This window comes from Fomitopsis serialis (assembly GCF_022376445.1).
Source record: "Fomitopsis serialis strain Sig1Antser10 chromosome Unknown B0H18scaffold_123, whole genome shotgun sequence".
In the NCBI taxonomy this organism is placed as follows: domain Eukaryota; kingdom Fungi; phylum Basidiomycota; class Agaricomycetes; order Polyporales; family Fomitopsidaceae; genus Fomitopsis; species Fomitopsis serialis.
In genome coordinates, this window is record NW_025955083.1 from 74,494 (window position 1) to 102,186 (window position 27,693).

The 27,693-nt window shown below is 57.9% G+C and overlaps 7 protein-coding genes across 7 annotated transcripts; 3 read left to right on the forward strand and 4 right to left on the reverse strand.

Moving 5' to 3' along the window:
- Positions 1-522: 522 nt before the first annotated feature.
- Positions 523-4,511, reverse strand: B0H18DRAFT_958979 (uncharacterized protein; the record flags this gene model as incomplete). The annotated part of the gene is made up of 20 exons (XM_048042764.1): positions 523-633; positions 722-867; positions 962-1,100; positions 1,153-1,326; positions 1,380-1,769; positions 1,824-1,913; positions 2,009-2,023; positions 2,101-2,109; positions 2,172-2,249; positions 2,317-2,457; positions 2,511-2,636; positions 2,699-2,812; positions 2,871-3,092; positions 3,161-3,327; positions 3,382-3,441; positions 3,499-3,579; positions 3,626-3,727; positions 3,909-4,067; positions 4,137-4,240; positions 4,282-4,511. 20 exons carry the CDS (start codon positions 4,509-4,511, stop codon positions 523-525), a joined length of 2,658 nt encoding a protein of 885 aa, XP_047887553.1.
- Positions 4,512-9,485: 4,974 nt separating this feature from the next.
- Positions 9,486-9,747, forward strand: B0H18DRAFT_1124444 (uncharacterized protein; the record flags this gene model as incomplete). The annotated part of the gene is made up of 2 exons (XM_048034853.1): positions 9,486-9,624; positions 9,674-9,747. The coding sequence occupies 2 exons, from the start codon at positions 9,486-9,488 to the stop codon at positions 9,745-9,747; spliced, it is 213 nt and encodes a 70-aa protein (XP_047887554.1).
- Positions 9,748-10,002: 255 nt separating this feature from the next.
- On the reverse strand, positions 10,003-10,909 carry B0H18DRAFT_1215194 (uncharacterized protein; the record flags this gene model as incomplete). The annotated part of the gene is made up of 2 exons (XM_048036622.1): positions 10,372-10,909; positions 10,003-10,192 (listed from the first exon to the last, which is right to left on the reverse strand). Exons 1-2 carry the CDS (start codon positions 10,884-10,886, stop codon positions 10,003-10,005), a joined length of 705 nt encoding a protein of 234 aa, XP_047887555.1. The 5' UTR covers positions 10,887-10,909.
- A 164-nt stretch (positions 10,910-11,073) lies between these two features.
- B0H18DRAFT_1124446 (uncharacterized protein) lies at positions 11,074-13,839 on the forward strand (the record flags this gene model as incomplete). Its single annotated transcript, XM_048034854.1, has 7 exons — positions 11,074-11,248; positions 11,302-11,690; positions 11,740-11,837; positions 11,893-12,100; positions 12,945-13,508; positions 13,586-13,705; positions 13,756-13,839. The coding sequence occupies 7 exons, from the start codon at positions 11,074-11,076 to the stop codon at positions 13,837-13,839; spliced, it is 1,638 nt and encodes a 545-aa protein (XP_047887556.1).
- A 2,340-nt stretch (positions 13,840-16,179) lies between these two features.
- On the reverse strand, positions 16,180-18,098 carry B0H18DRAFT_1039108 (uncharacterized protein). The gene is given in 4 exon segments (XM_048030480.1): positions 16,180-16,662; positions 16,715-17,079; positions 17,136-17,893; positions 17,904-18,098. The coding sequence occupies 3 exon segments, from the start codon at positions 17,841-17,843 to the stop codon at positions 16,239-16,241; spliced, it is 1,497 nt and encodes a 498-aa protein (XP_047887557.1). The 5' UTR covers positions 17,844-17,893; positions 17,904-18,098; the 3' UTR covers positions 16,180-16,238.
- Positions 18,099-18,904: 806 nt separating this feature from the next.
- On the forward strand, positions 18,905-22,128 carry B0H18DRAFT_1139683 (uncharacterized protein; the record flags this gene model as incomplete). The annotated part of the gene is made up of 9 exons (XM_048035623.1): positions 18,905-19,007; positions 19,114-19,168; positions 19,219-19,291; positions 19,314-19,824; positions 20,371-20,482; positions 20,636-20,993; positions 21,196-21,387; positions 21,529-21,670; positions 21,906-22,128. The coding sequence occupies 9 exons, from the start codon at positions 18,905-18,907 to the stop codon at positions 22,082-22,084; spliced, it is 1,725 nt and encodes a 574-aa protein (XP_047887558.1). The 3' UTR covers positions 22,085-22,128.
- Positions 22,129-23,026: 898 nt separating this feature from the next.
- Positions 23,027-26,323, reverse strand: B0H18DRAFT_1087388 (uncharacterized protein; the record flags this gene model as incomplete). The annotated part of the gene is made up of 5 exons (XM_048032161.1): positions 23,027-23,648; positions 24,000-24,242; positions 24,370-24,699; positions 24,809-25,011; positions 26,303-26,323. The coding sequence occupies 5 exons, from the start codon at positions 26,321-26,323 to the stop codon at positions 23,027-23,029; spliced, it is 1,419 nt and encodes a 472-aa protein (XP_047887559.1).
- Between the last annotated feature and the right edge of the window lie 1,370 nt (positions 26,324-27,693).

Below are 27,693 nucleotides of genomic sequence, written 5' to 3' on the forward strand. Positions count from 1 at the left end.
GAGTCCCTCGAAACCTCTCAGGCGAGTCCTTCGAGTTCAGCAATGGCGAGCACAAGCTACCGGGTGTCAATCATGCCATCGGCGGTCTCGGCAACCAGACACAACCCCATCGCGAAGAGCGTCGATGGGCTCGAATGCATGGACTCCAGGGCATCAGGAAATCCCCCCCATTCAATTTGGGCTAATTCACGTGAATTTCCCCGAAATTTGGTTAGGACCCATTTAGCTGACCTCTACGAAATTTGCTCGAATTCTGGCAAATCTCGCACGAATTTACCCCACCCAAATGAGACCTCTGTACCCTCTTGATTCACATGAATTCGCATCTTTTTGAACATGAATTTGCTTTTTTGGAACATGAATTCCCATTTTTTCGGAACACAAATACCCCTAGATGAGCCATTGCACTACATGGACCAGGTATAGAAGCATCATGGATCACCAACTCGTAGTAACTACTCGTCGTGGCTGTCCAATGACACAAAGGTTTCAGTCATGTAGAGAACCCAAGAACAAAAAAAACTATAACATCGCGTCGTCGATGTCGTTGCCCGCAGTCTCGTTGTTGACGAACTTGCTTGTGCCAGGTTGATTGACTCCGATTTCCCTTTGAGATGATATGTCCTGCACATCCTTTAGTTCGTGCAATGTACCAATCTCAGAACACGACTCACTTTGCTGCCTTGTACATATATGCCAATAGCTTGTGTCGCCCACTCACATTGATCCCCGTGAGAGTGGCCACATGACCAGTGTAATGGGCTTCGTGCATCGTCGCATTGAATCCCTGCCCAGTCCTCAGAGGGCGGCGAACTCCATCGAGCCCCTCTCGAATAGCAGCACCAGCCTTCAAGACGATAGTCAGTACTTTGATAGTTGATCAGAAGACGTAGGGATGTAGACCATTGTGGCCATGAAGGAAGCCATGACTATAGGTATTTCGAGTTGAGTGCCTCGACACCAGTCTTGATCGACGACACGAAGAAGCCGTCGTCGAGTGGGAAGAAGGCATTCGTCCCGAAGAAAAGAGTGTTGATCATCTTGATGATAGGCTGGGCACAGAAGGGTAAGTTCGGCTGGAAGTCGCCGTATTTGCCCTTCTAGGAGAGATGTGAGCAGTTCCGAGAGCATGTAGATAGACAGCATACTCACCTTCATGTTGAGGGTCCCTGGGCTTATATAGCGGTTGTCGACAGTAAGGAGGCGGGTGGCCTTCTTGATCGCCGATGGGTCATCCTCGAGGTCCTTGAGACCATATGCTTCCCACGCGATGTCACGAGCAGCCTTGTACAGTGGACCCCGCACACTCGACATCCTGTCAATCGGCTGAACCAATCCATGAGCAGGCAACGAGATTGCAGAAGGGTAGTTAACCTCACGATCTTCGTCATATCAGTGCTGTACTTCGTGTCACTGAGAAGCCGCTCGGTTATGTCTGTGTAGTTTAGTCGCACAGATGCATCGACAAGCATGTCGAGAAACATAGGTGGACGCGCGTATTTGTTTGGGAAGGCGTTCACTCGAAGGAGCGCACGTGGTAACTCGTGCGCAATCGTCTCCGAAAGGAGTGACTTAACCTTTCCAGATCGCTGGGACATGATACCCGCGGCCGTCTTACCATCCTCGTTGTATGAGAGGGCCGTGACCACCGCCCACTTGACAGGTGGCTTCGTGGGAGCCTTGCGAACACTGGCATCATCACCGGAAGATGCACTGTCGTCGTCCGAGTCCTGAGCCAACGGCGCCTCCACCCGATCCGGCACACCTGCCTATAATATTTGGCAGTTAGCGGTGATCAAGGCACGTCGGTATTGTCGTCATACCGTTTTGGAAGGCTTTCCACGCGGTGCCTTCGGCTGAAGTGTTGCCACAAGCTCGATTGACTCGTCGTCTTCACTCGCCGTCCCAAAGTACTGTACAGTGGAAACGAGATTAGACTTAACAGGCAAGCACTGGGAAACCGCGAGTGCATGCTCCCCATGCATTTCATTGACGAGATTATGCGCACCTCTGGGGATGCTCGCTGCACCATGTGAGAGCGACGCAGGCCGTGATATCCATGAACATGTGAGGTACATCATTGGTAAGCCTCACACTTACCCGTTTGTGCTGTGACGATGAAGATGTACATGTCAGCGGCAATCGCAACAGCGCCGGCGTGGACTACACACCACTTTCCTGGCAGGCGTCGACACAGATCTTGGCGCCTTGAGCGCTGCACCCAATTCCTTGCCTGGCTGCGACTTAAGCTGCATGATTGCACAGGGGTTGAGTCGTGAGTGACGTTTGAAAGGTATAAGGCTCATGAAACAATACCGTCGTGGCCGTATCATTGGCAATGGGTGCAGCCTTGACCTTGCCCTTAGCACCGCGGCGCGACTTGCGACCTGTGACAACAAAGCGCTCATCAACGAAGTACTCCATGTCCTCCGCAGTGAGCGCAGGAGCCGGGGTGTCCTCATCGAAGCATGTGAGTGGATGCACATTTTCTATGAAATGCGAGGACTTACATGGTCCGGAACATCATCTCGGATGCCTTCTTGCTCATTGGGCTTCGGCTTCGGCTTGGTTCTGTTGGCTTCCACGAGGTCGCCAGCCGGGCTAGGCGTCGTAGTGGATCGGCCGCTGGTATCATTCTGTGCATTCAACCTCGGTATCAGCACAAGGCACTAGCTGAGGTGAGCACCATGTACGTCACCTTGGAGTTATCATGGCTGTTTTGAGGTCCCTTGTCGTGGGTCTCCGCCTGGCCCACCGTGACAGTGACTGCTTTGCCAGTGGCACGACGCTTGGCACGATTGACAATCATTGCCTGCATCGGATGAGTTAGTGAGGCTGGTTAAGTGGTGGAAACAACGGTCAAGACGTACTTGCCATGCAGGATCGGGGACGCGCTCATCACTGGCCTCGGCGCTTTCAACTGGGTCCGAGTCACCGCTTTCATGGTCTTGAGAGCATGCAGAGCTGTCGTCGTCGTCGAGGAAGTCGGCCTTGTACTCGGAGTCGGTGCCAGTGGAGGCATCGTGGTCCGTCAGATCATTGCGCGACTTGTGGTCGCGGCGGGTCTCAGCTTTCGAGACAAGAGTTGCGGTCTGGGAAGATTGTGCAGTGAGTGCGCGTGGGAAACATGGCGCTCGAGGAACGCCACTATTGTACTCACGCCTTGTTTGAGTTGCTGGGCGATCTTCTCTGCCTTCCGTTGAGAAATGGCAGGTTCGTACTCAACGCCGAAGTCTTCATCTTGCTCACGGCCAGCATCTGACTGGATCAGATCATCTTCGGAGTCTTGCTCCTGCTCGGATGCGCTGACACTTCCTGCAGGTTTCTCTGGACGAGTCAAAGTCATCGTATGACCATCACATCGGGATGGACAGGGCGTACTCTCAGCTGCATTGGTATGTGCCATCTCGACATCCTGGTCTGTGTCACCGACTTCTTGGCCTGCAGAGCAGGACTGCATTGAACGACCACTTGCCGTGAACAGATTCAGTTACGTACCTTCAGCTTGGATTGTATCCAGTGCCTTGCTGATACTATCCGAGTCGGTGGCGGGCTTGTGGGGCGGCGACGCTGCAAAAGCTAGGCATAAAAGGAGGCCAAAGGGATATGGGAGGTAAGTCCCTACATTCCGTGCTCATCACACGCCCTCGCTTGACGGTACTCGCTGTAGGGGAGGGACCGACTTCAGAGGCTTTGCGCTCACGCTTCTTACCGCTGGGCAGCCAAACTGTACGAACGTCGAATATCAGCATGACATGTGGAGAAAGTGGACAAGGCATGTCTTTGATACCTCTGTCTTTGTACGCCTGCGCTTTGGCTGAGCGCGGTTGGGTGACTGGGGTGCCAGTGCGCGTTGCGACGGTCAATATATGTACTTACAACAAGCTATGAAAGATGCTCAGACTCACTCGTAGGATTGGCTATCTCATTCTCGCGGGCGGCTTCAAATGCGGTCTGTTCAGCTCGCTTTTGGTTCTTGATCTCCTTTGCGAGCTCTTGCAGGTCAGGATCGACTTCTTGGGATGACCGAGACACACGGGACTTGGACTTGACACCAGTGTCTAGTCCTTCAAGTTCACGCAATATTCGGTAAGCACTCACATTCAGCTCGCGTGTTGTACCGTGTTCACACTTACCTGCGTTGCCACCTTCGGTTTCTGCAGGGTCTTCAATCTGGTCCGCCTTTGTCTTCCTGCCGCGTCGTTTCTTGCTGGTGGGCGCTGGTGGCATGACTGGTGAGCTGCGGCAACTGAGGGGCAGGACAACAGGGTTCCACCACACGGGCTCGGAGGGAGGTCGTGGGCGCGAGGAGAGAGGCAAGGGCTTGGAGGTGCCAGCGGGCCCGGGGGAATCTCCAGGCACAAATTTGGCCGTTGATTTAGGGTGCCGTGGCGGGCCATGCCACTGCGGGTTATCAAGCCCTGCCCCGGGTCTGCATTTCTGCCTGTGCTCTGCGGCCCGAGCCCTGCCTCTGGGCAAGAGTTAGCGGCCTGCGATGGACCGTTGGGCATTGCGGCATGTGGGCGGCGGCTGCGTGTGTTGCTTAACTCGGACCCTGGTGCAAGGGTATTAGTACGGTCACTGAGTCGACATCGCTCACACACTTAAGGTGTTTGTTACCTTACAGTACACGCCCGCCATGCCGACGCAGCACGCAGGCGGGCGTTCTGCCAAACAAGGATGGCGAAATCGAGCTCTGGCGAGCTTGTGTTCACCGAACCAGGCCTCAATCATCATGCACACATCCCGCTACATGTTCAATATGGTCCTCCTCCTCCTTCTGCCGGCGATTACCAGCCTTTTGCTCTTGCACCTTTCAACATTGCCAGGCGTCGCGAGCCGCCCCGACTCCCCTGCAGGGCCGCGAACCCGAGAACAGTACAGCAGTGCTTTCCAGCGACACGGAGGACGACCCGAAGATGGATCGACTGGATTTTTTGCAGGGCAATCAGAAGTCGAATGGGTGGCATTACAATGGGTCTCGGTGTATGCCTACCTTGTTCTCTGGGCGGTAGCATCTGGTGAGTTCAAGTGCAGTGTCCACTTGTGTGATAACCAGTTACGAGTTCCACTGACATCCGACCCTCAACAGCCAGTCTCTGTCAAGCTGATTGGCTCCCTATCACGAGGCTTCTCATAACTTGCATGGTCAGGACACGCCATCGTCGAGGTCACTTCACCCATGTTCGGCTGGACCATCGAAGGCGAATAACTGCGGAGTCGACATACACAATATTTGTGCGCCCGTGCGCTGGGCGAAGTATACCAATCGGTCAGTTTTCGATTAATGATTGCTCATTGAATTTCACTCAACATCTGCTTATGTCCGCCCAGTCGTATCTGACAGTACCACAATCGCAGATATCAGGCGACTGCTTGTCGCCAAAGGCGTCCCTTCATCGCTTGCCCGGTCAATTGGTCTGGCAGTGTCGAATAAGCCGTTTCACGTCTTGAAGGACACCCAACGCATCAGTGACATTGGAGCTGGCCCTCTCGCCCATCTCTGCATGAATGTGGGCCTCCCAGGTGTGCTTTCACTCCCTCGTACTTACTAGACCAATGTCTGACCCTGCGAATTCGGAATGTGATTTCACAGGTGGTACGCACCGTGCCAGCCCGCTCGAAAGCGCCTCGCATCGGTGCATTGGCTGCGGCGCCTCGGGATTCGATATTGACGCACTATCACGTCATGTCGTACGCTCAGGTGATCCTCGATGCCAGGCCAGCGTCACACAAGCAATGGAAGCAGCACGCCTGCATGCGCGCGCTCGACTCGCGCTCGCTCGTGGGTCGCCCGAACCTGCCGCAGGACCTTCTAATCATCTCATTGGACGACTTGACCAGCCTGGGAGTGCACCAGATCGATTAGAACCAGGGCTTACGGCGGCACATGCGAACCAGCCAGTGGACGAAGGTGAGCATTGTACTTAATAGCGGGCATGTCGCGCAGTAACCAACCGGGTTTCTGCACCAGAGCTCGACGGTCCCCTTGAGTACCTAGACCCAGACGACAACATTCAAGTTGACCTCGATGGGCAAGATGCGCTGAGCGAGCCCCTACTAGACGATGCAGTCGACAAGTTACCTTTCACGTCAGACTCGTCATCCGATGACGAAGATGAGCGGGACTACGAGGACGCACCGCCAAGGCCCTTGAACCGCAGCCCATCCCCTCAGGCAAGGGCATTGAGATCACCCTCTGCAGGATCCGATCGACCACTCGGTCCTGATGATCACGACCACGAGAATAATCAAGGCCGCCCTGACGGAACCCAGGACGATATGGACGTTGATCGCGACGTGCCAGGCATTCAGCCAAGCGATGAGGAGTACTTATTTCACGATCCGTTTGTAGTCCCATTCGCCAGGGCAGCAGTCGGCGAGGCCAATGCGGCTGCGTCCGAGAATCCCTTTGCTCTCTACGAAGCGGCCTTAGAAGACACACCGGACACGAATGTCTTCGCCCCCTTCGCCTCGCGGATGGAATGGCGCATCGCACAATGGGCCAAGACGCGAGGTCCGTCGGCAAGTGCGTTCAATGAATTGCTGGCAATTGACGGGGTACGACAGCTCGCTCTTCCATGTACCTCCGTGGCTCACACAACCCTGAACTCGGCCGATTACCCAGGTTCTTGATGGCCTGGATATCTCATTCAAGAACACCAAGGAACTCAACAAGATCATTGATTCGTTGCTCCCTCCTCGCCCGAGTTTTGTTCGTCACGTCCTCGAGGTGGATGGGGAGAAGTATGACTTTTGGCTCCGCGATGCTATGGAGTGCATACGCGTGCTCTTCGGATCCTCCGATTGGGCCACCAGCATCATCCTGGCGCCCGAGAAACATTACGTTGATCCCACGAAGACGACGCGAGTTTATGGCGACATGCACACTGGCGATTGGTGGTGGCGCCTGCAGGTATGCTTGCGTTCCCTGGTTGCTCGCAAAACACAAGTCTTAACTCAATTATCGCAGCGCAAACTCGAAAAGAAGCAAGCCGGTGCGACGATCATACCCCTCATCATTTCGTCAGATAAGACCCAGTTGACGCAGTTTCGCAACCGATCATGTTACCCACTCTATCTCACCATAGGCAATATCCCCAAGGAGATTCGTCGGAAATCGAGCAGACAGGCCCAACTGCTCATAGGGTATCTTCCAGTTACTCGACTCTCACACATCAAGAGTGACGAAACCCGCCGTCGGGCGTCCAGCAACCTTTTCCATGCATGCCTTCGCATGGCCCTCGCGCCGACTCGGAAGGCCGGTCGACACGGCACTGTGATGACCACTGGCCGTGGTATCGCCAAACGCTGCCACCCCATCTTCGCCGCCTATGTCGGCGACTATCCGGAGATCGTCCTCGTCACGGGTGTGAAGAACGGTGAATGCCCCGCAGGCGTCGTGGACCCTGACTCCTTGGGCGAGCCTGTGCCTTGTACCCAGCGAGACCTTAATGCAATCTTGGACGCCCTTGTCACTCTCGAGCGGACGGGTTCAGCAGTCGCCCATGTCAACGCTTGCCAGGCAGCAGGCATCAAACCCCTCACGGACCCATTTTGGCAAGATCTCCCCTACGTCAACATCTACGCGTCTTTGCCCCCCGATATCCTGCATCAGCTCTACCAAGGGATGGTCAAACATGTTGTCGCATGGACCAAGGCCGCATATGGTGCTCGTGTCATCGACGAACGTTTCCAAGCCCTCCCTCCCAATCATAACCTCCGCCATTTTTCCAAGGGCATCTCCCACTTGTCGCGCGTCTCTGGCACCGAACACGAAGACATCTGCCGTGTTCTACTCGGGACCATTGTCGACCTCCGCTTACCTGGCGGCCACAACCCCACTCGCCTCATCCGCGCTGTGCGTGCTCTCCTGGACTTTGTTTATCTCGCACAGCTGCCCGCGCACACCTCGACGACCCTTGGACAGCTGGACGACGCTCTTGCTCGATTTCATGCGAACAAAGCGGTCTTTGAAGACCTCGGCATTCGCAGCCACTTCAACTTCCCGAAGCTCCATTCGCTCCAACACTACGCCGCTGGGATTAAGCTCTTTGGGACTGCCGACGGTACAAACACGTCGGCATCCGAACATCTCCACATCTCACTGGCGAAGGATCCGTGGCGCAAGTCCAACCGCAAGGATGAGTACCCGCAGATGACCTCCACCGTAATTCGCCTTGAACAAATTCACGCTCACATGCTTTACATCCAATGGCGCCTCGACGGCCGCCCACGCATCGCATCCGCCCCCTCTCAAATCCCCCATAAGCTCCACCACCATCTCACGCGCCACCCGACTTGCAAGTCTGTGCCCTTTTCGGCGGTCGAATCACGTTACGGTGCCTTCAACTTCGAGCACGCCCTCAAGGATTTCATTGTGCGTCACAAGCACCCCGAGTTGACCGGCCGCGAGCTCGCCGAACATCTCTCCGTGTACGACCTTCCTTTCCGCGCCGTGTCCATCTGGCACAAGGTCAAGTTCTGGAACCAGGATTTTTTCAGGCGCAGGAATGCACCTGAGACCCTCGATGTGATCCATGCCCGACCAAACTATCGAGACACCCAAGCCCGACTCGTCCCAGGAAGATTCGACACCGCGCTCGTCAACGAGAGAGATGGTGGGCACGTAGGGGTGGATGGTACGCAAACCTCTCCTCAGTAAACATTCTCAGAAACTTACGAGCGAATAGGCTATCGTGTGGGCCAAGTTCGCGCCATATTCTCACTGACCAAAAAGGCCCACGAGAATGTCTTCCATGGCGATCCCACCGTGCCGTCGCATTTTGTATACCTTGAATGGTTCACCCGATTCAAGCCCCGTCCAGAGGCCAACCACCTGTTCTACAGCATCAAACGCCACAGAACGCAAGAAGGGGACCGCGTCGCAGCCATCGTCCCCTTGGAGGACCTCCAACGGAGCATTCATCTGGTACCGAAGTTCGGCCCTGTCAAGCCACCCGAGTGGACGAGTGACAACGTCCTCGATCTGTGTGACAACTTCTACGTGAACTCATTCACTGATAGGAATACGTACATCACTGTAGTGTAGTCGAATACACTCCGTCCCTTGCGATGTCCATAAGTGCCGGCCTCGCGGGCCTGAATAACAAGTCGTTGCGCTCGTCCCATTTGGAATAAAAGGGTCAGACACAAACTGCTTGAATGCTTCCACCCAAAATCCATTAGACACAACAAAAAATCGTACTTCGGACTCATTCTTGAAGCTCCAGAGGCTCCCTGGCCCGGGCGCACGCGTCGGCGCTTACTTCGACTTGTGGGCAGAACGCGCCTTGGTGCGGCACCACCACCATCCCACTATCTCATCTCGCTGCTACACCAACATATTCCCTCTTCGCTCGGCTTTGATCTGCCCAAATTCATGCTCATATACTGCCCTCACGTCGCCACCTCACCAACGACACGGATCAGCCCTCGGTGTCCCTAGCCAAGACGTGCACTGCCCGAGGACTTGTGCCGCACGAATGGCGATGCACTTCAAGCCGCGCGACATCATGCGAGTGGAAATCGCAGATAGCCAAGGGCGAGACTGGAAGTCGCCATCAGAAGGGCGAGAGGGCATCGAGCTCAGCTCGCTCGCAGAACCTCGAGAGAAGGATTTTGGTGCGTGGTTTGGTTGTATCCTGCTAATCCATACTGAGCATCCACTCAGACTTCGGTTCGCATGGACGAGCCCCTCCTCAGCCATCTCCACTGCCCCGTGTGTCCTCGACGACGATTACTTAGTCGATAGCCATGCCGGTGTCCTCGTCCCGGCGACCCAACCTCCTCTGGCCTGGTGCGAGACGCATGCTTCGGCTATGCCGGGTGACCGCGTTTGCAGCTCGCCAAGGGAGGCTGTGTCCTGCCACGAGGACACTGGCACTGCTATCTCCGCCACCCACACAGGACAGTCGTTTGCGGCCGAGAAGACGATGTGGGAGGCGAAACCAGGCACGGTAAGTAGGTAACACTCGAGTTCTGAAAGCTCGCGCCCATCACCTAGTATGCTGGCCACGCCATATACCCCCATTCTCTGACCTCGCCTACGTCGCCCGCTCGCAAGTGCCCACGGATAATTGGCCCCTGCAGACTCGCGTTGATGTACGCGTTGGGGATCGGCCCGGGTGACGCATCCGCGGTCTGCAGGCCAGTCTCTTCGCACGTCGTGAGCGGGCGGCCCCAGTTCAGTCTATCCCCGATGTTCTTTTTCATCCTCGTTAAATATATAACACTCATTTCGTTGAACTTTATAGTTCATATCTCCATATCCTCGCCTCGTGAGATGCGCAGACGCGGGGTCATCTATCCCGCTCATCCTGTCGCCCTCGCCGACCTGTCGCCCGCCTCCCGTCTTGCCCCTCCACGTACCGATTCCGTAGCCGCCGCGAGCGCAGGACGAGCCGCCTCAGCACGAGCGCCCAAAACGCGGCTAGGCTCCCTCTGGGCCGCCTCGACCGCCTCTCCCACACCTCCGGGTCAACACCCGCGATGCTGCCGGCGGCCAGCGTACTGCACACGGTAGTCATCCGCGGTTCGACCTTTTTGCACGCCGACAAGACCTTCAATCCACTGCCCAACCCACTGCGCAGCTCCGTACATCCCACATCGCGTCCTCCTTGCCTCGCGTCACGCCCCAGCTCGCATCGCCACTGTGCCGCTTCGCGCTCGGGCTCGTGCCCCTCGATCAGCCGCATGAGCAGATCGACGTTGGCAGTCGCCCACCTGCCGTAGTCGCCGTGCCGCATCTCCGTGCGCACGTGGTGGAGCCCCCCGTGGTGCAGCAGGACGACCGCCAAGTGGTGCTCCTCCGAGAGCGTTGCCAGCCGCGCGAGGTACTGCGTGCTCGCGGACGCGATCGCCAGCACGTTCGACCGTCCGGGCATCGATGAGGCCAGCTTCGTCCACCTCGTGGCGTGCTTCAGCCCTCTCAACGGCAGAAGCACGGCGCCGAGCCCTGCCACTGCTCTCCGGAATGGCAGGATATTATCGGCCCGAGCAACTACATGAGTGCTGATTCCGTGCAGGTGTATGTATGCTGCCGCTCTGTTGCGCATCGCTCTGCTCACGCCCATGGCCCCGCCGCCCTTCCCGCCGATCGTCTTCCTGCACCCCAGTGCTGTCCAGAAACTCAGCATACGGGGGTACCAGAAGTGGCTGCACGGCGAGATACCCTCGCCACCCACCCGAACGTCCCAACAAGCATCAGCACGGCAGCGGGACTCGGCGTTCCCTCCACAAGCTGATCGTCGCTCTCCCCACCAAGTCTTGGCTCGTCCGCTTCGACAGCGATATCCACAGCCCCATCCATCGTGCCGTCCAGGTCGATGTCGCTATCGACCACGAGCGCCACCTCCTCCCCCGAGGCACGGCGTGCAATGGAGAAGGGCAAGGCCCGCGAGCCCGACGCGTCCGAGATGCTCGCCGAATATCGGTTTCCGCGGACACCGTCCTCGCTGAGCAGCCGGACGCCAGACTCGTCGAGGGTCGCCAGTGCGCACTCGAGCAGGCATGACTCGCCCGAGCTGTCGAGCAACGCTGCACGGAACGCGCGATTGACGAAGCCCAAGATCCCCACGGAGGACAAGGACCGCGAGAAGCACAAGGACCGCGAGAAGCACAAGGACCGCGAGAAGCACAAGGACGACCGGATCGCGGGCCTCATCAGGGAACGCACGCAGGAACAACATGTCCGCACACGCCCGGCCGGACGCGCGCGTCGTGCAGCACCACGCGCAGGCGGCGGAGGATACGCACGCGCTGAGCTTCGCGGAGCTGTACGAGCCTGGGTTCGCGTGGACGATGACGAACATCGATATTTTCCATACCTGCGCTGGGTTCGCGGAGACGGGGTGTGGCGCCAAGCCTGCCGGAACAAGATAGCGACCTCAGGAAGGAGGAGGAGGAGCAGCCGATGGAGGTCAAGGAGGCTCTCGCGGCTGCGAAAGTGGTTGAAGCTGCAACTGAAGTCGAGGGCGCCCGAGGCCGAGGAGCGCGGGCGCACATCACCCAAGTGCAGCGGGTGGACGAGCCGAAGGAGAAGGAGCACCGGGTGCGCGACAAGGACCGGGCGTCTCCAGGACACAAAGAGCGCAAGTCGGTGTGTGTTTCGAGCTTGGTTTGTAGGAGTATGCTGGGTTTGCTGATCCCGTGCGATGGAGCAGAGACACTCTCCCAAGTTCGCGGTGCACAAGGCAAAGAGCATCATGTCGGACGCGCGAGGAGGCGATCCTCACTGGCTCATGTTCACATCTGTTTCGATGAAAGTAGTAGTTTGATTACATTACATGATCCTCCTGAGACAGGAAACTGATGTAGTGCTAGTTACATGGCCTGGTGCGAGTCAGTGTCAGCTATGGCTTGCAGCATTAAGTGTGTAAAGCCAGGTACTAGTAAGTCGCTCAGTGATTTTAGTAAATTTGCGCCGCCAGCCTTTTCAGAAGGCGTTTACGAGCTGTTTGCACCGATTTGGAAGCCGTTTACACGGGAGGTCGCGCCGGACCGATTTGGCGCCGATTCGCGCCACATTCGCGCAGGGGGGTTTCCTGATGGGACGGGTTCGCCGAGTCGCGGGACACGCCGACGCGTGCTTCAAGGGACCCCGACTAGCACAAGGACGGTACATAGCGAGGAGTAGGGCGAGGAGTAGGGAGATCTGCAGAGAGGAGAGGAGAGTCTACACGACTCCGGTGAGCATTACGGACCATCACCCACCACCCCCCTCACCCTGGCCTCCGAGTTACGCGCGCCCCGAACTTGACGCGCCCTGTTCTCGTTCAGCGCGCCCACCGCCTCGCCACCCATCCGCTCGCTTGGCCATCAGCCCGCTCAGCATGCGCACCGGGCGCAGGAGCCGCGTTCAACGCGCCTGCGCCCCTCTAATTTCAAGTCATGCCCACTCGCCAAGTCTCCGTCCGCACCCCGATCGTCTTTGCTCGCAGTAGGCGGCCTCTCTGTCCAGTCGCCACTCCAACCACCTACGCTCCCGCCGCCCTCCTCACGCCCTGGTCACGCGGAATCGCCGCGCGCTCGGTAACCTTACTAGTACCGCCCCCACTGCCTACGAGTTCGAGGTCGAGCGACCGCGCGACGTCAAACCCATCGCGCAGAGCACGCCTGCGCACTTAGCCAAGCACCCAGAGGACGAACCGACGCTTGGGTGGATGGCCGCGAAGGGACGACTGGCGCAGACGGAGGAGAACTGGAACGACTCCCATGAGTACCGAAGTCACTCGCCCTCAACCTCCCTCTCCTCTGCGCCGGCGTTCCGCATATCCTTCCTCACTCGACCCGCCTCCACGTCCGCCATCTGTTCACGTCCGTACTCTGCACGCCAACCTCGAGCTACGCGCCCCCGTCCTCGTCCGACTCGCATCTGCCCGTTCAGCACGCGCCGGACGCAGGACTCTCCGCTCGGCGCGCCTGTGACCTCGCAGTGTCTCACCCAGTCGGCGACCCACCAACATGATCGCGCCGGCGCGCCCAGTAGTCCGTCCCTGTCTCCCCGAGTGCGCCGTGTTGGGCGCATGCGATTGCGTTCGATGTGGACGGGGGCGGCCACGATCAGCTACTGAGGTTCACGCAGGACCCCAAGCTGAGTGAGCAACAACCGCACAGGTTGTACCGCTCGCCTGCCACTCCAGCCGCATCCCTGCAGAGCTCGGCAGCAAAATTCAGCCCGCAAGCATCCATTGTAACTCGGTTCGTCAGTTTCCTCTTCTCTGCGGCTCGCTCGTTCTTGATACTGTTGACAAGGCGGACCCCAGGCTCGCCGCACTCGATGCGTCCACACTGCTCCTGCGCTTCGCCTGGTCGCGACTTCCCCGGCCCTCGCCTTAAACCAAATGAGTTTCACATCGGACTTCAACTTCCGCGATAACCACTGGCTCCCGACTCTCGGTGCGCCTGCGAGGTCATCTCCGTCATTTCGTCATCTCCATCGCCTGCCGACGTCGTCTGCGGTGGTCGCTGCTAGCCATTCATCTTCGTCGACAATCCGCTGACATGCTCATGAGCTCACTCAGCAAATGCCTCGCAAGCGGCACGGTCCCGGCCGGTGCAGACTCGCCGCCTATGACGACTCGTCCGACAAGCAGCAGCCCAGTGAGCAGGTACCGGCGGGCAGGAACTGGCACATCGAGCGCGATGCCGTGACTAAAGCGAAGGGAAGCGGACGAGACAGGGGGTGCCGAGGCAGAGACACGCCGCGGCGAGCGAAACTCCGCGTAAGCCTCTCCGTTTGGCGCTGTGATACTCGCTCTGACCGTCCCATACGGGCTGACTAGGCGAGGGCACAGATGGCGCGAACGTGGGTGTGCGGACGTGCCGTACATGGTGGCTGACCGGTGAGTGGCCAGATGAGCAGTGAAGTCTGCATTTCCGGGCCAACGCGCCTGCCGGGCGCGTGCAGTCTCCAAACGGCCGAGTGCCGGACCGGGTGCTTTTCGGCATGCCAGTGTCGGAACAATGACGTGCGGGGACGGTTCAGCGGTACGCGACCTCTGTGCCGCGCTTGGTTTGGTCACTGACCTATGTGCAGTACGTGTCACCTCGCCCAACCGGGAGGATGTTCGCTGCGCTCGACCGGGGCCAAATACAAATGTCCGACTGAGTCGGAGCTCATCAACCTTGCGCGGAGACACCGACTCACACGCAGAAGACGCGCAGAGTTGAGGGTGGGCACGAAGAGAGCCAGGAAGTCGGCAAGGGGCACGATGAGCGGCCACGCAAGACTGCTCGGTAGGGAACGCATACAATGTGCGAGGCGAAGGCCGTGAACAGATCGAGGAGAGAACGGGAGTGAGTGTCGACGCTGACCAGTGCATGTGGAGGCGCCGCTAACGTCGGTGGGCAGACCGGGATCGCGGCGGGCGAATACCAGCCCGTGAGCATCCCGTTTGGTGCCCTCTGACCGGGGCAAATGGGCTGGAGATTCGACCGGGCGAAGGCAGACGCGCCGCGAGCTCGTGCCGCGCAGCGATCGTCGAGGAAGGAAATGGTGAACGGCAGCAAGTGCGCCCGACGCGTTGCGGTCGCGCGTGCAGCTTGACCGGGGCAGATCGTAACTTGACATATCTTCCAGGAGGCATCGTACAGGTTTATGGTTCGTACGTAGCACGGCACGCTGCGAGTCGGCGGCGCGAGTACTTGGCACTGGTTGGCCGGGACACCCGCGCTCGACATCTGCTAACCAAGACTGCTAGCTTTTCTGCTCGGAACCGGATCGGAAACGGACAAACATACCCTATGAGAGATGGCTGGACACCCGAGTGCGTCTCGTCGTTGACTGACCGGCGTGGATATACCGCTGACGTCGGTGACCAGACCGGATACTGCGACGAATGTGTATCCGCGCATGAGCGCTGAGTCGACCGGGGGTAGGCGGATATGACGCGAGCGTCGGTAGTGCAGCGATCGTTGAGGGTGAATGACCAGTAAACCATCCGGTAAGCGGTCCGATCTGCGCGTCCAGGCCACGCGCCCTGACGGGCGCGCGAGTGTTGCGCGCGCAGGCTGTTCGGGGCAGCCCAAGTCGGAACCAAGACTGGCGTGGAGGTGGACCCCCGCGGCCGCATCGTGATCGACGACGAGTACACCACTTCCATCTCTGCCGTGAGGTGCATGGGCGACGTGACCTTCGGGCCCATGCTCGCGCACAAGGCCAAGGAGAGCATCGCGGCGGCAGAGTGCATCAAGGCGGGGCACGGGCACATGAACTACCGCGTGATCCCGGGTGTCGTGTACGTGCACCCGGAGGCGGCGTGGGTAGGGAAGACAGAGCAGGAGTTGAAGAAGGCGGCGGTGCAGTACACCGTCGGTAGGTTGCCGTTCCAGGCGAACTCGCGCGCGAAGGCGGGCGCGGGCGCGGGCGCGGGCGGGCGGGCGAGTTCCTCGCGGAGAAGGAGGACTGACTGCATCCTGGGGCTCGTGCTCGAGTGCGGCGCGAGCGCGGAGGACGTCGCGAGGACGCGCCACGCGTACCCGACCTCAGTGAGGTGTTCAGGGAGGCAATGATGCCTGCGTCCTTGAAGCCGAACCACTTGAGGAGCACAGGGGTCAGTGGCATGTGGAGGGCATGATTGCTGCGAAGATCGAGAGTGCGAGGCAGGTAGTCCCTAGCTACTTACCCTATCCTTGTTGTCGGCACGAGCATCTTGGGTTTTGCTGAAGCTGCAGTAATGTCTACTCTGTGTAAATTGAGAACATTGCTAGCTATGAAGACGAGTGATGAGTTACAACTAAATGCAAATTGGGCAGGGATTGACACTGCAAATGTAATCGTCATCGAGGCAGAGGGTGCATAGTTCATCGCCACAGCTGCTCTCGACGTCATCCTCCATACTCTCCACCCATTCCTTCTCCACAGTCGCAAAATCCTCGCCCTCAACATACTTCTGCCAGGTGGAGGCAAGGCGGGTACTCGTAACGAAGGCGATGCCAGCCTGCGCGAAAGGCGGAACATCGCACTTCCGATCCGAGCTGTAATCGAGCAGACTCGTGCCATGGTCGTGCTCAGGCATCCACGCGATCATCGTGTTGGGAGCCTGGCATACCTTGATGCCATAGACTGCCTCGTAGAAACTCCCTCCTGTCATACCCTTGCGGCGAGAAGTCGTCCAAGAGAACGCCCATTTCTGGGGCTGTTTCTCTCGATGAATGGCACTACAAGATATGCATCAGGACCGATTTAAGGAAATGCTGTAAGAGCACTTACCGCGCATAGTTACAACCAGCCACACCTGCAGGTGGTGCGAGTTCGGCATCATTGAACTCGACGTACTCGTCTCCGCACTCCACCATATAGATGCCTTTCGACTCCCGCGACTTCGAATTGGCGTCCATGCGACCCATCGAATTCTCGGAAAGGTACGACTCGAACGGAGCGAGGACCTCCTCAGGAAGGTGCGACTGGATCAGATTCCAGAAGAGAGCAAATACTGATGATACACGGAAGTCGTGCTCCCGTATGAATTCTGCGGTGTGTTTGGAGGAGCGGAGGTTCCGAGCCCAGTCGTACAGAGGGTGGCTGCGAGAACCAGCAGTGTAGCCGAGAAGCACAAGCTTCCCCGGGTCCTCGAGCTGGTGCACAAGTGTCAATAACGAGCACAAATGAGACTCAAATATTGCCTGCTCACCCTGACTGATCTTCTCATATCAGCCGACTGCTCTGTCTCGCCATTTGCGTATGCCAGAACCTTCTTGTCCTTACAGAAGTCCCGGATTATGATCATGACGACCTTGCCTGTTTTCCTGTCCCGAAAAACTACACTCTCCTCCTCGTGCACAATGTGTGCGAGCTTCGAGGGGTCCTCCACGGCAATAGGGTGCCGCGTGTGGCGCCTGTCCGCCTGCTTGCCCTCCTCGATTCGAGGTCTCCACTGCTCGGCTGTCTCGGGCGACTCAGCAACCCACCAATGGTAGTCGGGGTATGGCTTGGTGAGTGGGTCAACAAAAACCTCCGTCGTGTTCTCGTTGAGCCAGGCTGCCTTGCCGGCCTCATCTAGCCTCCGCAGGCGCAGGCGCGCAGCGAGTTCCCTGCACATCTCCTCCCGCACTTGGGTGTTCTGCTTACGCAGGACAAGGGCGTTCTCGAGTTGGTCCGGAAGTTGCCGGGCCCGGGTGTGAGCACACCATCCCAAGAAACCAGCAAAGAGGTCGCCTGCGGGGGAAGGAATGCCAAGGGAGGCGAGTCGAAGGTGCAGCAAAGCTGTGAGTTGTAGGCGGGGATAGGGATCGCTCGAGCGAGCAAGTAACTCGAGAGCAGCCGCATCGCCACTGATGTCTTCGATGAGAGCGGAGTATGCTGCTTTCCGGGCCTCTTTCTTTTCTTTCCGCGAAGGCATTGTGAGCCCTGAATGCAGATGAATGAGCTCTGCGTGGGCGGAGTCAGTGGAGTCTGGACACGCCGCGCGGCCTACATGGTCACATGACCGAATTGGCGGTGCCACACTCGCCGCTGGGCGGCTCCTCGTTTTCCTCCCGCATTGTCGCAAACGACCACGCATCCCGAGCTGCAGATCTTTTGGCGGCGGTCATGCGTTGATGTTCGCGTTGGGGTAAGGCCCGGGTGGTCGCATCCGCATGATCGTCAAAGGAAGGCTCGGCTTCACAAGATTTTGGTTGCTCTTGCCCAACTCGCAGCAAAGCCGCGGGAGCTGCAGGTTCAAACGGTCAAAGGCCGAGGTATGTTCTTGCTCGGGGAAATTGTGCTGCGCGATGCTAACGAATGAGCTATCTCACAGCCTGCTTCCACTTTCAGCAATGGTTGGGTCCTCCGCGTGCAGCGCCCGCCTGCCTCGCAGCCGCCTCGGCGACCCCGCTCCCAAGTAGTGTTAAGTTCGCTATTCGGCCACTTGCTGGCCCAGGCCAGCAGGCGTTCCTCGTGCTCGCGCTCGAGCCGAGCATCGTGGAGGGCGCAATCGAGGGCGGCGAGGGCGTGCCGAGCGCCATGTTGCTCGTCGCAGGGCTCGCGTTCAAGGATCTCGAGAAGTGCGTCCAGAGCACAATCAGGCATCTCCCGGCGCACTCGCAGCTGCGCGCGCCGCTCCGCAACGCGCTGAAGGTGTTCATCGTCGCGGGCCCTGCGCGGCCTCACCACCTACCTGCGCAACCGAAGGTCCACGACCCGAACGGCCTCGACCAGAGCAAGATTCCGTTCTTCTCGCAGCGGAAGCCTGCGTTTTCTGTGCGCTTCTTGGTGGCCGGTGTGCCCTACCACAGCAAGTACCTCAAGGGATGGCAGAGAAGCTGCTCGAGGAGGATTTGGGTGGCGAGGAACATTGGGCGAAGGAGGACCTGGGTGCGGCGGTCTATCATGCCAAGACCGGTGAGCATCGCATGCTTTGATGTAAAGGCTCCTCGGACTGATCGTGCGGTGCCAGGTAACGATCTCCGCGAGCTTACGATGTCCCTGCCGCACTCCCTGGGTGACCAAATTTTCACCTCTCCACTGTACTGGGCGAAGGCTACGAACTTCCCCGAGACCGCGGCACACGCTATTGACTTCGGTCCGCGTGGCCTCAGCGGCGCGTAACCTCAATGGCCGCGGCGCCCGCGTCAGCGTCGCGGGAGACAAGTCGAGGAGCGCCGCTGAGTTGCACGACGCGCAGGTAGTGAAGAGGGAGGAATGGTGGAGCAAGAAGTTCATGCCCAGTCTCGTGAAGGGGCGGTACGTTCCCTACAGCATTCGCTCATTGTGCGTTGCTGACCTTTCTGCAGCGATGGCAAAACTCACTTCGACACGCCGTTCTCCCGCCTCCTGGGCAAGCCGCCAAACTTGGTGGCTCGTATGGTGCATGCCACCGCCAAGGCAGGTTTCGTCAGCGCCGCCCTGGCGTCTGGGCATCACGTCGAGCTTGCTGGCGGGTGGTCACTACAACGCTGCTGCCCTCCGCACGAAGGTCGCCGAGATCCAGGGCAAGATCCCCGCTGGTGTCGGTATTACTCTCAACTCGCTCTACATCAACCCGCGCCAGTTCGGCTTCCGGTTCCCCCTGTGGCAGGAAATGTGCCGCGAGGGCCTGCCCCTCGAGGGCTTCTGCGCCGCCGCAGGTATCCCCAGCACGGAGAATGCAGCCAAGATCAACGGTGGCCTCGAGGCGGTGGGCACCCGGCGCATTTCGTTCAAGCCTGGATCCGTCGGCGGCATCCGCCAGGTCGTCAACATCGCCGCGGCTAACCCAGACTTCCCTATCATCCTGCAGTGGACGGGTGGCCGTGCGGGTGGCCACCACTCGTGCGAGGACTTCCACCAGCCGATTCTCTCGACGTATCATTCGATCCGCCGGCACAGCAATATCTCGCTCTTCGCTGGCTCTGGGTTCGGTAGCGCGAACGGCGCCTGGCCGCATCTTCCTGGTGACTGGTCCGCCAAGAAGTTCGGGATGCAGCCCATGCCACTCGACGGGTTCCTCTTCGCGCCTCGCGTCACGGTCACCAAGGAGGCGCACACGAGTTCTTCACTCAAGGATCTCATCGTAGCGGCGAAGGGTATTGATGGCGTGCAACGGGAAAGCACCTACGCCAAGGAGACCGGCGGCATCGTGGCCGTCAAACCCGAGCTCGGCACGCCCATCCGCAAGGTCGCTGCTGCACACGCTGCCAAGCTGTGGATGGAGTTCGACGAGACTGCCTTCAAGATGCCAAAGGAGAAGAGCGATGCGCGGATCAGCGAGAGGCGCGCAGAGATCATTGCGAAGCTGAACAAGGACTTCGCGAAGCCGCGGTTCAGGTGGAAGAAGGGCGGCAGCGTCGTCGCGGGCATCGCTGACATGGCCTATGAGGAGGTCGTCCTCCGCATGGTCCGCCTCGTGTACTGCCCACCTTGCTGAGCTTCGATCGCAAGCACAAGCTGCGCCGCGCACCATCCAGACCTCGCGCTACTGACCGGTGCCACCGCACACCCCGCAGCACAGTCCATCGTCGAATGGCGATTCGGGTTGGAGAGCTGGGCGGCGGGGTGGGCGGCGCGGCAGGAGCAAAAGTACGTACCCCGCCGCCGAGCAGGAAGCTACCGGGCACCGTTGCTGGCAGCCAGTCCGGGTCGCCTACCTTCGCGCGTGCCCATAGTCGGTGGTTCTCGCAAAGAGTGAGCAGAAGCATCGTTGCTCGTCTGTTGACTATACGCCGACCCTAGCTCCGTCTCCCAGTTGAAGCCACCGCGCCCACGTTCACTCCCCTCTGAGTCGCGTCCAGAAGACGAAATGCGATCGGAAGCGCAGTTCCAGCGGCTCGTTGCATCATTCTGCGAGCTACCTTCGCCACACCGAGTGCAGCGTCCGCCGCCAGATCAGGGCAGGTATCCCGAGGAGGCAGGCACCGAGGAACCTCGCAGGCCGGATACGCCGAGCGGCGACAGTGAGCTAGAGGAAGCAGCGCCGTCCTTGTTCGTGGATCCGATTGCTATCCCGAAGTCCGTTACACCCGCTGCGAGTGTGAATGGGGAGGGGGGGGACATGAGCATGCTGGATAGTCCAGCGATGGATGTCGATGCCGTATGTTCCATCACTTTGTTGCCTCCCTGATCCTTGGACTGACACTGGAGTGAGACAGCCATCGTCTGCGGTCGGCTCTCCCGCTGCATCCTCACGGCGGTATACTCCACCTCCAACGCCAAGTGCCATTAGGACGAGCAAGCGGAAGAGTGCGCTGCGCCTAAGAGTTTGCTCTATCATTCATAACTGGTGTTACGTTCAGCGGATGATCGATACGACCCGTACCCGACTACCAACAAGCGGCGTGCGGTCTCCATCCATCAGCTTCGCTCGGGACAACCAGCCATCGTCGTTCACCCCGGTACTCCTCGACGCCGAGCAGCAATGGGATACATTCAACATCCCACAGTGCAAGGTTGTGCCAGTGTCTCGTTGCTCGTCCTCTGTCGTCAATGTAAACGCGTCGCACCCGAGCAGCTTGCTCGCGCCTTGCGCCCGCTGTTTGCAGGAGAGGTGCAGCAATCTCCCCGCTTCACGCAACGGATCGCTTCGAAGCATGCTTTCACGATGCACGTCATGGAAAATACTCTTCCAGCTGACGCCGGTGCTCACACTCATTGACAGTCTCGCGATTCTGTCCGCCGTCCTCGGCTACGCGATCAAGGGCTCCTTCACCCCTTCCAACAGTCGCATCCTCGCAGCCTCAACACGCGACGCCCACATTCGGCTTTCCGCCGGTCAGCGTGTCCATCAACCATTCAACCCCACAACTGAGTCTGAACCCGGCGGCATCGGGACTCGTTCGGTCGTCTCTGAAGGATTTCGCCGTGGCCGTGCTCCCTGCGCCACTTGTTGCTTCCACCTCGAGCAGTCAGCCGGCGGCCACGCCATCTTCCCACCAGGCGGACCCCGTCACCTCCGTAGATGCGCCGTCCGAATGCGCCTGCGGCTGCGAATTGATCACCTGGCCAGGCAAGTCCAAGGGTACCGCAGACTTGATGCTCCGTTCGGCGCCCGCGACGTCAGCTGCACACGACAACGGCAAGTCTAGTCTGGCGATGGTCTCCTCGCATGCGCGTTACGCTGCGGGCGGCGGGAAGGGCAAGGCTGCTGCGTGCGGAGGCGGCACGATGTTTGCGCTGAGCGCCTGATGCGGCGCGGGCTCGCTCGCGGAGATTCTCGGCCTCGGATACACCGTCGTGGCGCGTGCGGTCGCGCAAGACGTGCTCGTGCGCGGGCGATGGAACTGAGGCAGATGGGTGGATGGTCGTTCGAGTTGGTGCAGGAGAAGGTGAGGGCGAGGGTGAACAGGGCGAGGGAGACTGCGCGGGCGTCGAAGGACGAGATATTAACGATGCCAGATGCGTGGCCGGCCCGCGGGAGGCAGATGGTAGAATCCATGGCGGCGCGTAGGCTCGCGCAGGGCAGGTGAGTGCGGGGCGGACGAGCGCGGGGCCAGGGTGGCTATACGCACACAGGAGGGCGGTTCGGGGGCCGGGGCGCTGGACAAGAGTGCGAAACATGCGACGCTGCGTGAGGTCGGAGAGGCGGCAGTCGGCGGGTTTGGCGGTGCAGGATGCGTTAGCGAGGTGAACGAGAGGCAGGCGGGCGCCGGCGCGGCGGGTCCCGCACAAGGCCAAGTGCGCATGCTCAGAGCGAGTGAAGTAGAGCGGGTGCGGTGTGCGAGAGGGCACGCGTGGAGAAGACGAGACCGGGCGGGCGTGCAGATGCAGAATTTCGGCTGTGCGCAGAGGAAAGGGAGAATGGGCAGTGGTAGACAGAATGGGCGCTGCCGGGTGCACGGCATGTTTCGGTGAGAGCGAAGGCGCGTGTCGGAGGACCAGCAAAGGTGAAGTTAGGCAGCAGGTAGAGTGCCGCGAACTTGAACACGGCATGATAGATCACAGAGGAGATGCAAGTCGGGTGTGCCATGACGCGGATGAGGGCGAGAGTGTGAAGGAGGGAGATACAGGGACAGGGTGCGTGTTTGCGTGCACCAGTCTATGTTAGCATCGTACTTGTCTCGTCTTCGTAGTGGCATGGTTTTGCCTTTCCATTGGCCTCTTAGCCTGCATTCTGTATGGTAGTTGTTTTCAATTCGTCATAACATCACCAAAGTAAGTACACATGAGTACGAGAGAAGCTGTCCATAATCCAGTCAGGGACTCGTCGTCTGCACGGCCTTGCACTGCATACTTCAGGCCCTGCAAACCCTGAATCAGCTCCTCTGGCCAATTCGTGTCGCCAGTCTCAACTGCGATGGTGTTAAGGCGCTCGGCAGGTGGTATGCGGCCTAGAAATGATGAGACACCTTCGTCTTCTGGGTTGTTCGCCTCGCGAGAGCCCAATAGGGCATCCTCTCCGAGACCCTCGAAGTCGACCCCATAATACTCGAGTTCTTCGTCTGTCAACAGCTGCTGATGTGGAGGAAGTTGGCCACCACGGATACCGTGGACATACATGTCCCAACCGAACATATCGGAAGGTGTACGATTTACACCAGAAATAGTGTGGTGGTTCCAGCCTGAGACAAAATACAGCAGTTCTGTGTTGATCAGGGGTAGGAAGAGATAGTGCAGGAGGTGAATGTGGTCGATGTTGTTGATGTTCAGCCCATGGCGGAGCTCGAGGTCTGTGAAGAAGTCAGCCCATTTTGATGTTACTTGCGCTGTGGCATCGACCCATAGGCGCTCGATTCGAACATTGTGGATGCTCCTGTATGCAAGTGACGAGAATCAGTACAGTGTATAGTAGAGGCACATGAATAGGCCCACCGCCCCCAAATATACGAGCCTCTTCCAGCCCCTACATGATCGTCCATCCAGCATGCTGTCTCGATGTTTTCCGTGCCATGGTCTCCACGAAGACGAGATGGTACTCCAAAAACTCGGCAGGCGTTGAGAAAGACATCAAGAACGGTCGAGCCTCGGTTGTTGTTGCTCGCGCGCAGACCCACAATAAGCCTTGAGTAGCCATCAATGAATCCATGTATGACGATGCGCCAGCGAATAAGACCTGCACCGCGGACGTCAGAAGGCAATCACTGCGACCTACACCGAAACAGACATACCATGTTGGCCGTCATGGTGCCAGAGAGCGTTCGGACCAGCTACCTGGTACTTGCGGCGTTCAATGCGGATGCGATCGAACACGCGCCGCACAGGGTCGATTCGAAGCAGGGATTGCCTCACCCGCGCTTTCGAGACATGGATGCCCAGAGTCCCCCGCAAAAAGCCAACCATCATGGTAGCCCCGGCGCGGCGGTAATGTACCCGGAGCTCCCGGACAGCGGTGTCAAGGTCGTCGTCACTGATGTCGGTGAGAGGTCGGGTATAGGAGGTGACCCGGGAGCTAGTATCTGCAGCCAGATTGTCTGCCTCGGAAACCCTGAAAGAAGTCATGATTCCTCTGTATCTCTCGGCAAAGACTTGCATACCTGGTCTCGGAGTCCTGGTTATGCTCATCCGAAGATTCGGAAGCATATCCATCATGTGTGCCATCGCCTGGGTTGTTCTCCACCTCTTCCATACTGCTCCTGCCATCGTCGTAGCTCGGTTCACCTTCGCGTCCAGCAAATGGATCAGACCGACACTCGCTGATGCCATACTCAATGAGAGCAGCTCGTACAGTAGATCGGTGTATGTTTAAAAAACGCGCTATATCCGCGATAGACTTGTGGCCATATGCCCAGCGGAGCCACGTCGGGTCGATGACAAGCCTTGGTCGGCCACGCCCACCACCATGGACCTGGGTGAGGATGACAGGCCTGCCATGATGAGATTGATCGAGGCTGTCACTGTGGAGGAGGTGGACATCATGACGAAGGAGTCCAAGACTATCCCGCATGATCGTAAGCTCCGAAGCATCGAATACACTGGCATTCTGGAGAAAGATCAAGGTAATCGTCAGCTTGCAGTATGTTAGGTATAAGAAGGCTTACCTGTTCAACAAGCTGGCTGAATTGCATAATGTCATCTCCGAGACGAGCAATGACAGTAGGGTCGGACGAGGTCACCGTGATATCTTCAACATTCCGCACATACTGATGATACCGCAGACGAAACTCGTTCAAGAGCTGCTGGTCCCGAGAAGAATCGATTCCGCGGGTGTTGCGATCCATACTGGTCGGCAAAACGGAAGGGCAAGCCTGAAGGACTCGGAGGATGCTGGGGTTCGTTGTCTGCCAGTGAAAGCTGCGGCACCATCAGAGATCGGATTAACAGTGGGCAAGCACCTGTCGGACGCACCCTATGATGCAGCCGCTGGCAAGTCGCCGGCCACGAATGTACTGCGAGCAAGCCAGCTGATTGCACGGATAGCTTGAACGAGTAAGTCAACTGACTGTAAGTGTACGATCAGGTACGATGAATGCGTAATTCAGCAAGGTGTAAGTGTATCAACTCGGAGTAAGTCAGTAGTGCTAAGTGTATGATCGCCGCGGCTCGAGTAAGCCAGCTACAGTAAGTGTATGATTGCTACGAGTAAGTCTCACTACGAGTAAGTCAGCTACCGAGTACAGACTACGCCGGGTAAAGTGAGTTAACTGGGTATATACTGTACGAGTAAGGCGGCGTAGTGTACAAGTAAGTCAACATAGTGCATGAGTAAGTCGGTGTAATGCACGAGTAAGTCGGTATACTGCATGAGTAAGTCGGTGTAATGCACAAGTAAGTCGGTGTAATGCACGAGTAAGTCGGCGTAGCGTACGAGTAAGTTGGTGTAGTGCACGAGTAAGTCGGCGTAGCGTACGAGTAAGTTGGTGTAGTGCACGAGTAAGTCGGTGTAGCGCACGAGTAAGTTGGCGCAGTGCACGAGTAAGTCGGTATGTGCACGAGTAAGTCGTCACAGTGTACGAGTACAGTGGAACACGCAAAGTGCGACCAGCAGCGACGCACATCGCGCGCGAATGTAAGTCGCATCACTATAACTAAGTACACAAGAGTACGACCTACCTAGTAAGTAATTTTTCACGAAAACGCCACTCATAGTTGTCCGACTGATGCTCGCCTTCGTTGCCAGTACTTGCTCACGCGAGCTAACACGACGAACGAACACATCCGCTCACCTCAGAGCACACAGACGTAGCGCTATCAACCTTCCGCCTACTTGTCCGCTCACTGACTCATCCACCGGCCTCCCGAACACCCGCCCGTTCGATCGCTTGCTCAACCGTCCCCTCATTTACCAGTTTTCTCACTCGCCGTCGCGCATGCACGCTCACTTGTTCGCTCGTTGCTTTTCCTGGCCACTCGGCCGGTCGCCTGCGTGCCCGTCACGTCATGTATTTATGCATTGCGAATGAAAAGAAGGGTGTGTGAGCTGTTCAGTATGTAACTATCTCGTCCACGTCTCGTCCATGCGCAGCCCACACGCAACTTTGGCCGGTGCATGTCTTCGCTGTGAGCTCTTCGTCACAGCCTAGTCACTGTTTTCATACATAAGCTCAGCCAATATTCGTGTAGCCTCGAATAAAGCTGGTGCTCAGGGTGCATTGTATTCCATATGATAGGGAGACTGCAGTAGTGTACGGTACAATGACGGTGCTAGCTTTAGTCTGCATGTGGGGAATACATTCATATTTTGCCTCGGTTTCATTTTCCTTCAATTTCGTGCAGGTAAGTCAGGGAATTCGCAGCCTGCCTGTGCGCGATTTTTGACCCTGGGGCCTTGCGTTATGGAACTCGCTGCAATGTCTCGTCAAGCGATCCGTACTAGTAGTACCCTTGTAGTACCCTCTGTCGGTTTACCTCGACCACGAACCTCGGTCTACCTGAGCCTCGCCCTCGACGTTGCTAAGTAGTATCATAAATATCATAAGTAGCGGAGACACTGGCATAATATCATAGTACCTCCTCCGCCCCGATCTGAATCTCACCGGAGACACGGGCCAGATCGAGGTCGCCCTAAATTCGCCTCAAACTCATTCCTACATCGAGCCAATGGGATGTAGTTTGAGGTCGCCGGCATACATATACGATGCGCTCTCGGGACGGCCGAAAGTTTTTGCCCCAAATTCAGGATCTTTGATAGCCCTAAAGCGGAAAGTCAATTCAGTTGACCAATTTCAGACCGGCGCATAAGCTTCATTTGGGCCATTGATAATAAGACAAGCCCATATTGAAACACAAATCTTGAATTTATGTTCGGGTTTCCGGCCATACAAAATCACGTCCCATTGGCTCGATATAGGCATGCGTTTGGGCCAAATTTGAGATGACCTCATCCTGGCCCATGCCTCCGGTGTCTAAAGCCGCGCACGCTTGCGACTGCAGTCTGCTTGCCACCTGCACTGCTCGCCACTCCGCAAAGCCGCCTTGTCTCTCAACGACTACCGCATCGTAGTGCACGCGTGCACGGAACTGTAGTTCAAGTTGTCTATCCTATACTAGTCCCACCACCAGACTTCGTGGCCTTAGATTTGTGTCGCGGAGTGTTGGGAGTTTGTGCTCTCTAAACGGTCGAGTCGTCGGAGGATCGTTAAGTATAGGAGATTTACGTCGGACTCTGGCACCGGTGAGTCGTTGTATGTGCTGTCCTCTCCCAGAACTCAAGGCATGTCACGCATATATGCGGTTCTTCGTCCGCAGAGCGTCATGTTGGTGCCAGTCTTCCCACCGGAACTTTGCCAGAACATACTGGACCTCTGCTACGACCGTCGTTCTCTCTCGGCGTGCAGCTTGACTTGCCGTGCGTGGGAGAAATGGGCTCGCCGTCGTCTCTTCGAGGCCGTCAAGCTTACAAAGGTCGATCACTGTCTCTC

Bases quoted from the DNA above. Each gene is read 5' to 3' on its own strand.
- B0H18DRAFT_1039108 (XM_048030480.1), bottom strand. From the start codon at position 17,843: ATGCCTTCGCGGAAAGAAAAGAAAGAGGCCCGGAAAGCAGCATACTCC. The intron at 17,080-17,135 runs GTGAGCAGGCAA...CTTGTGCACCAG, and splicing joins ATATGAGAAGATCAGTCAGG to CTCGAGGACCCGGGGAAGCT. The intron at 16,663-16,714 runs GTAAGTGCTCTT...CATATCTTGTAG, and splicing joins GCTGGTTGTAACTATGCGCG to TGCCATTCATCGAGAGAAAC.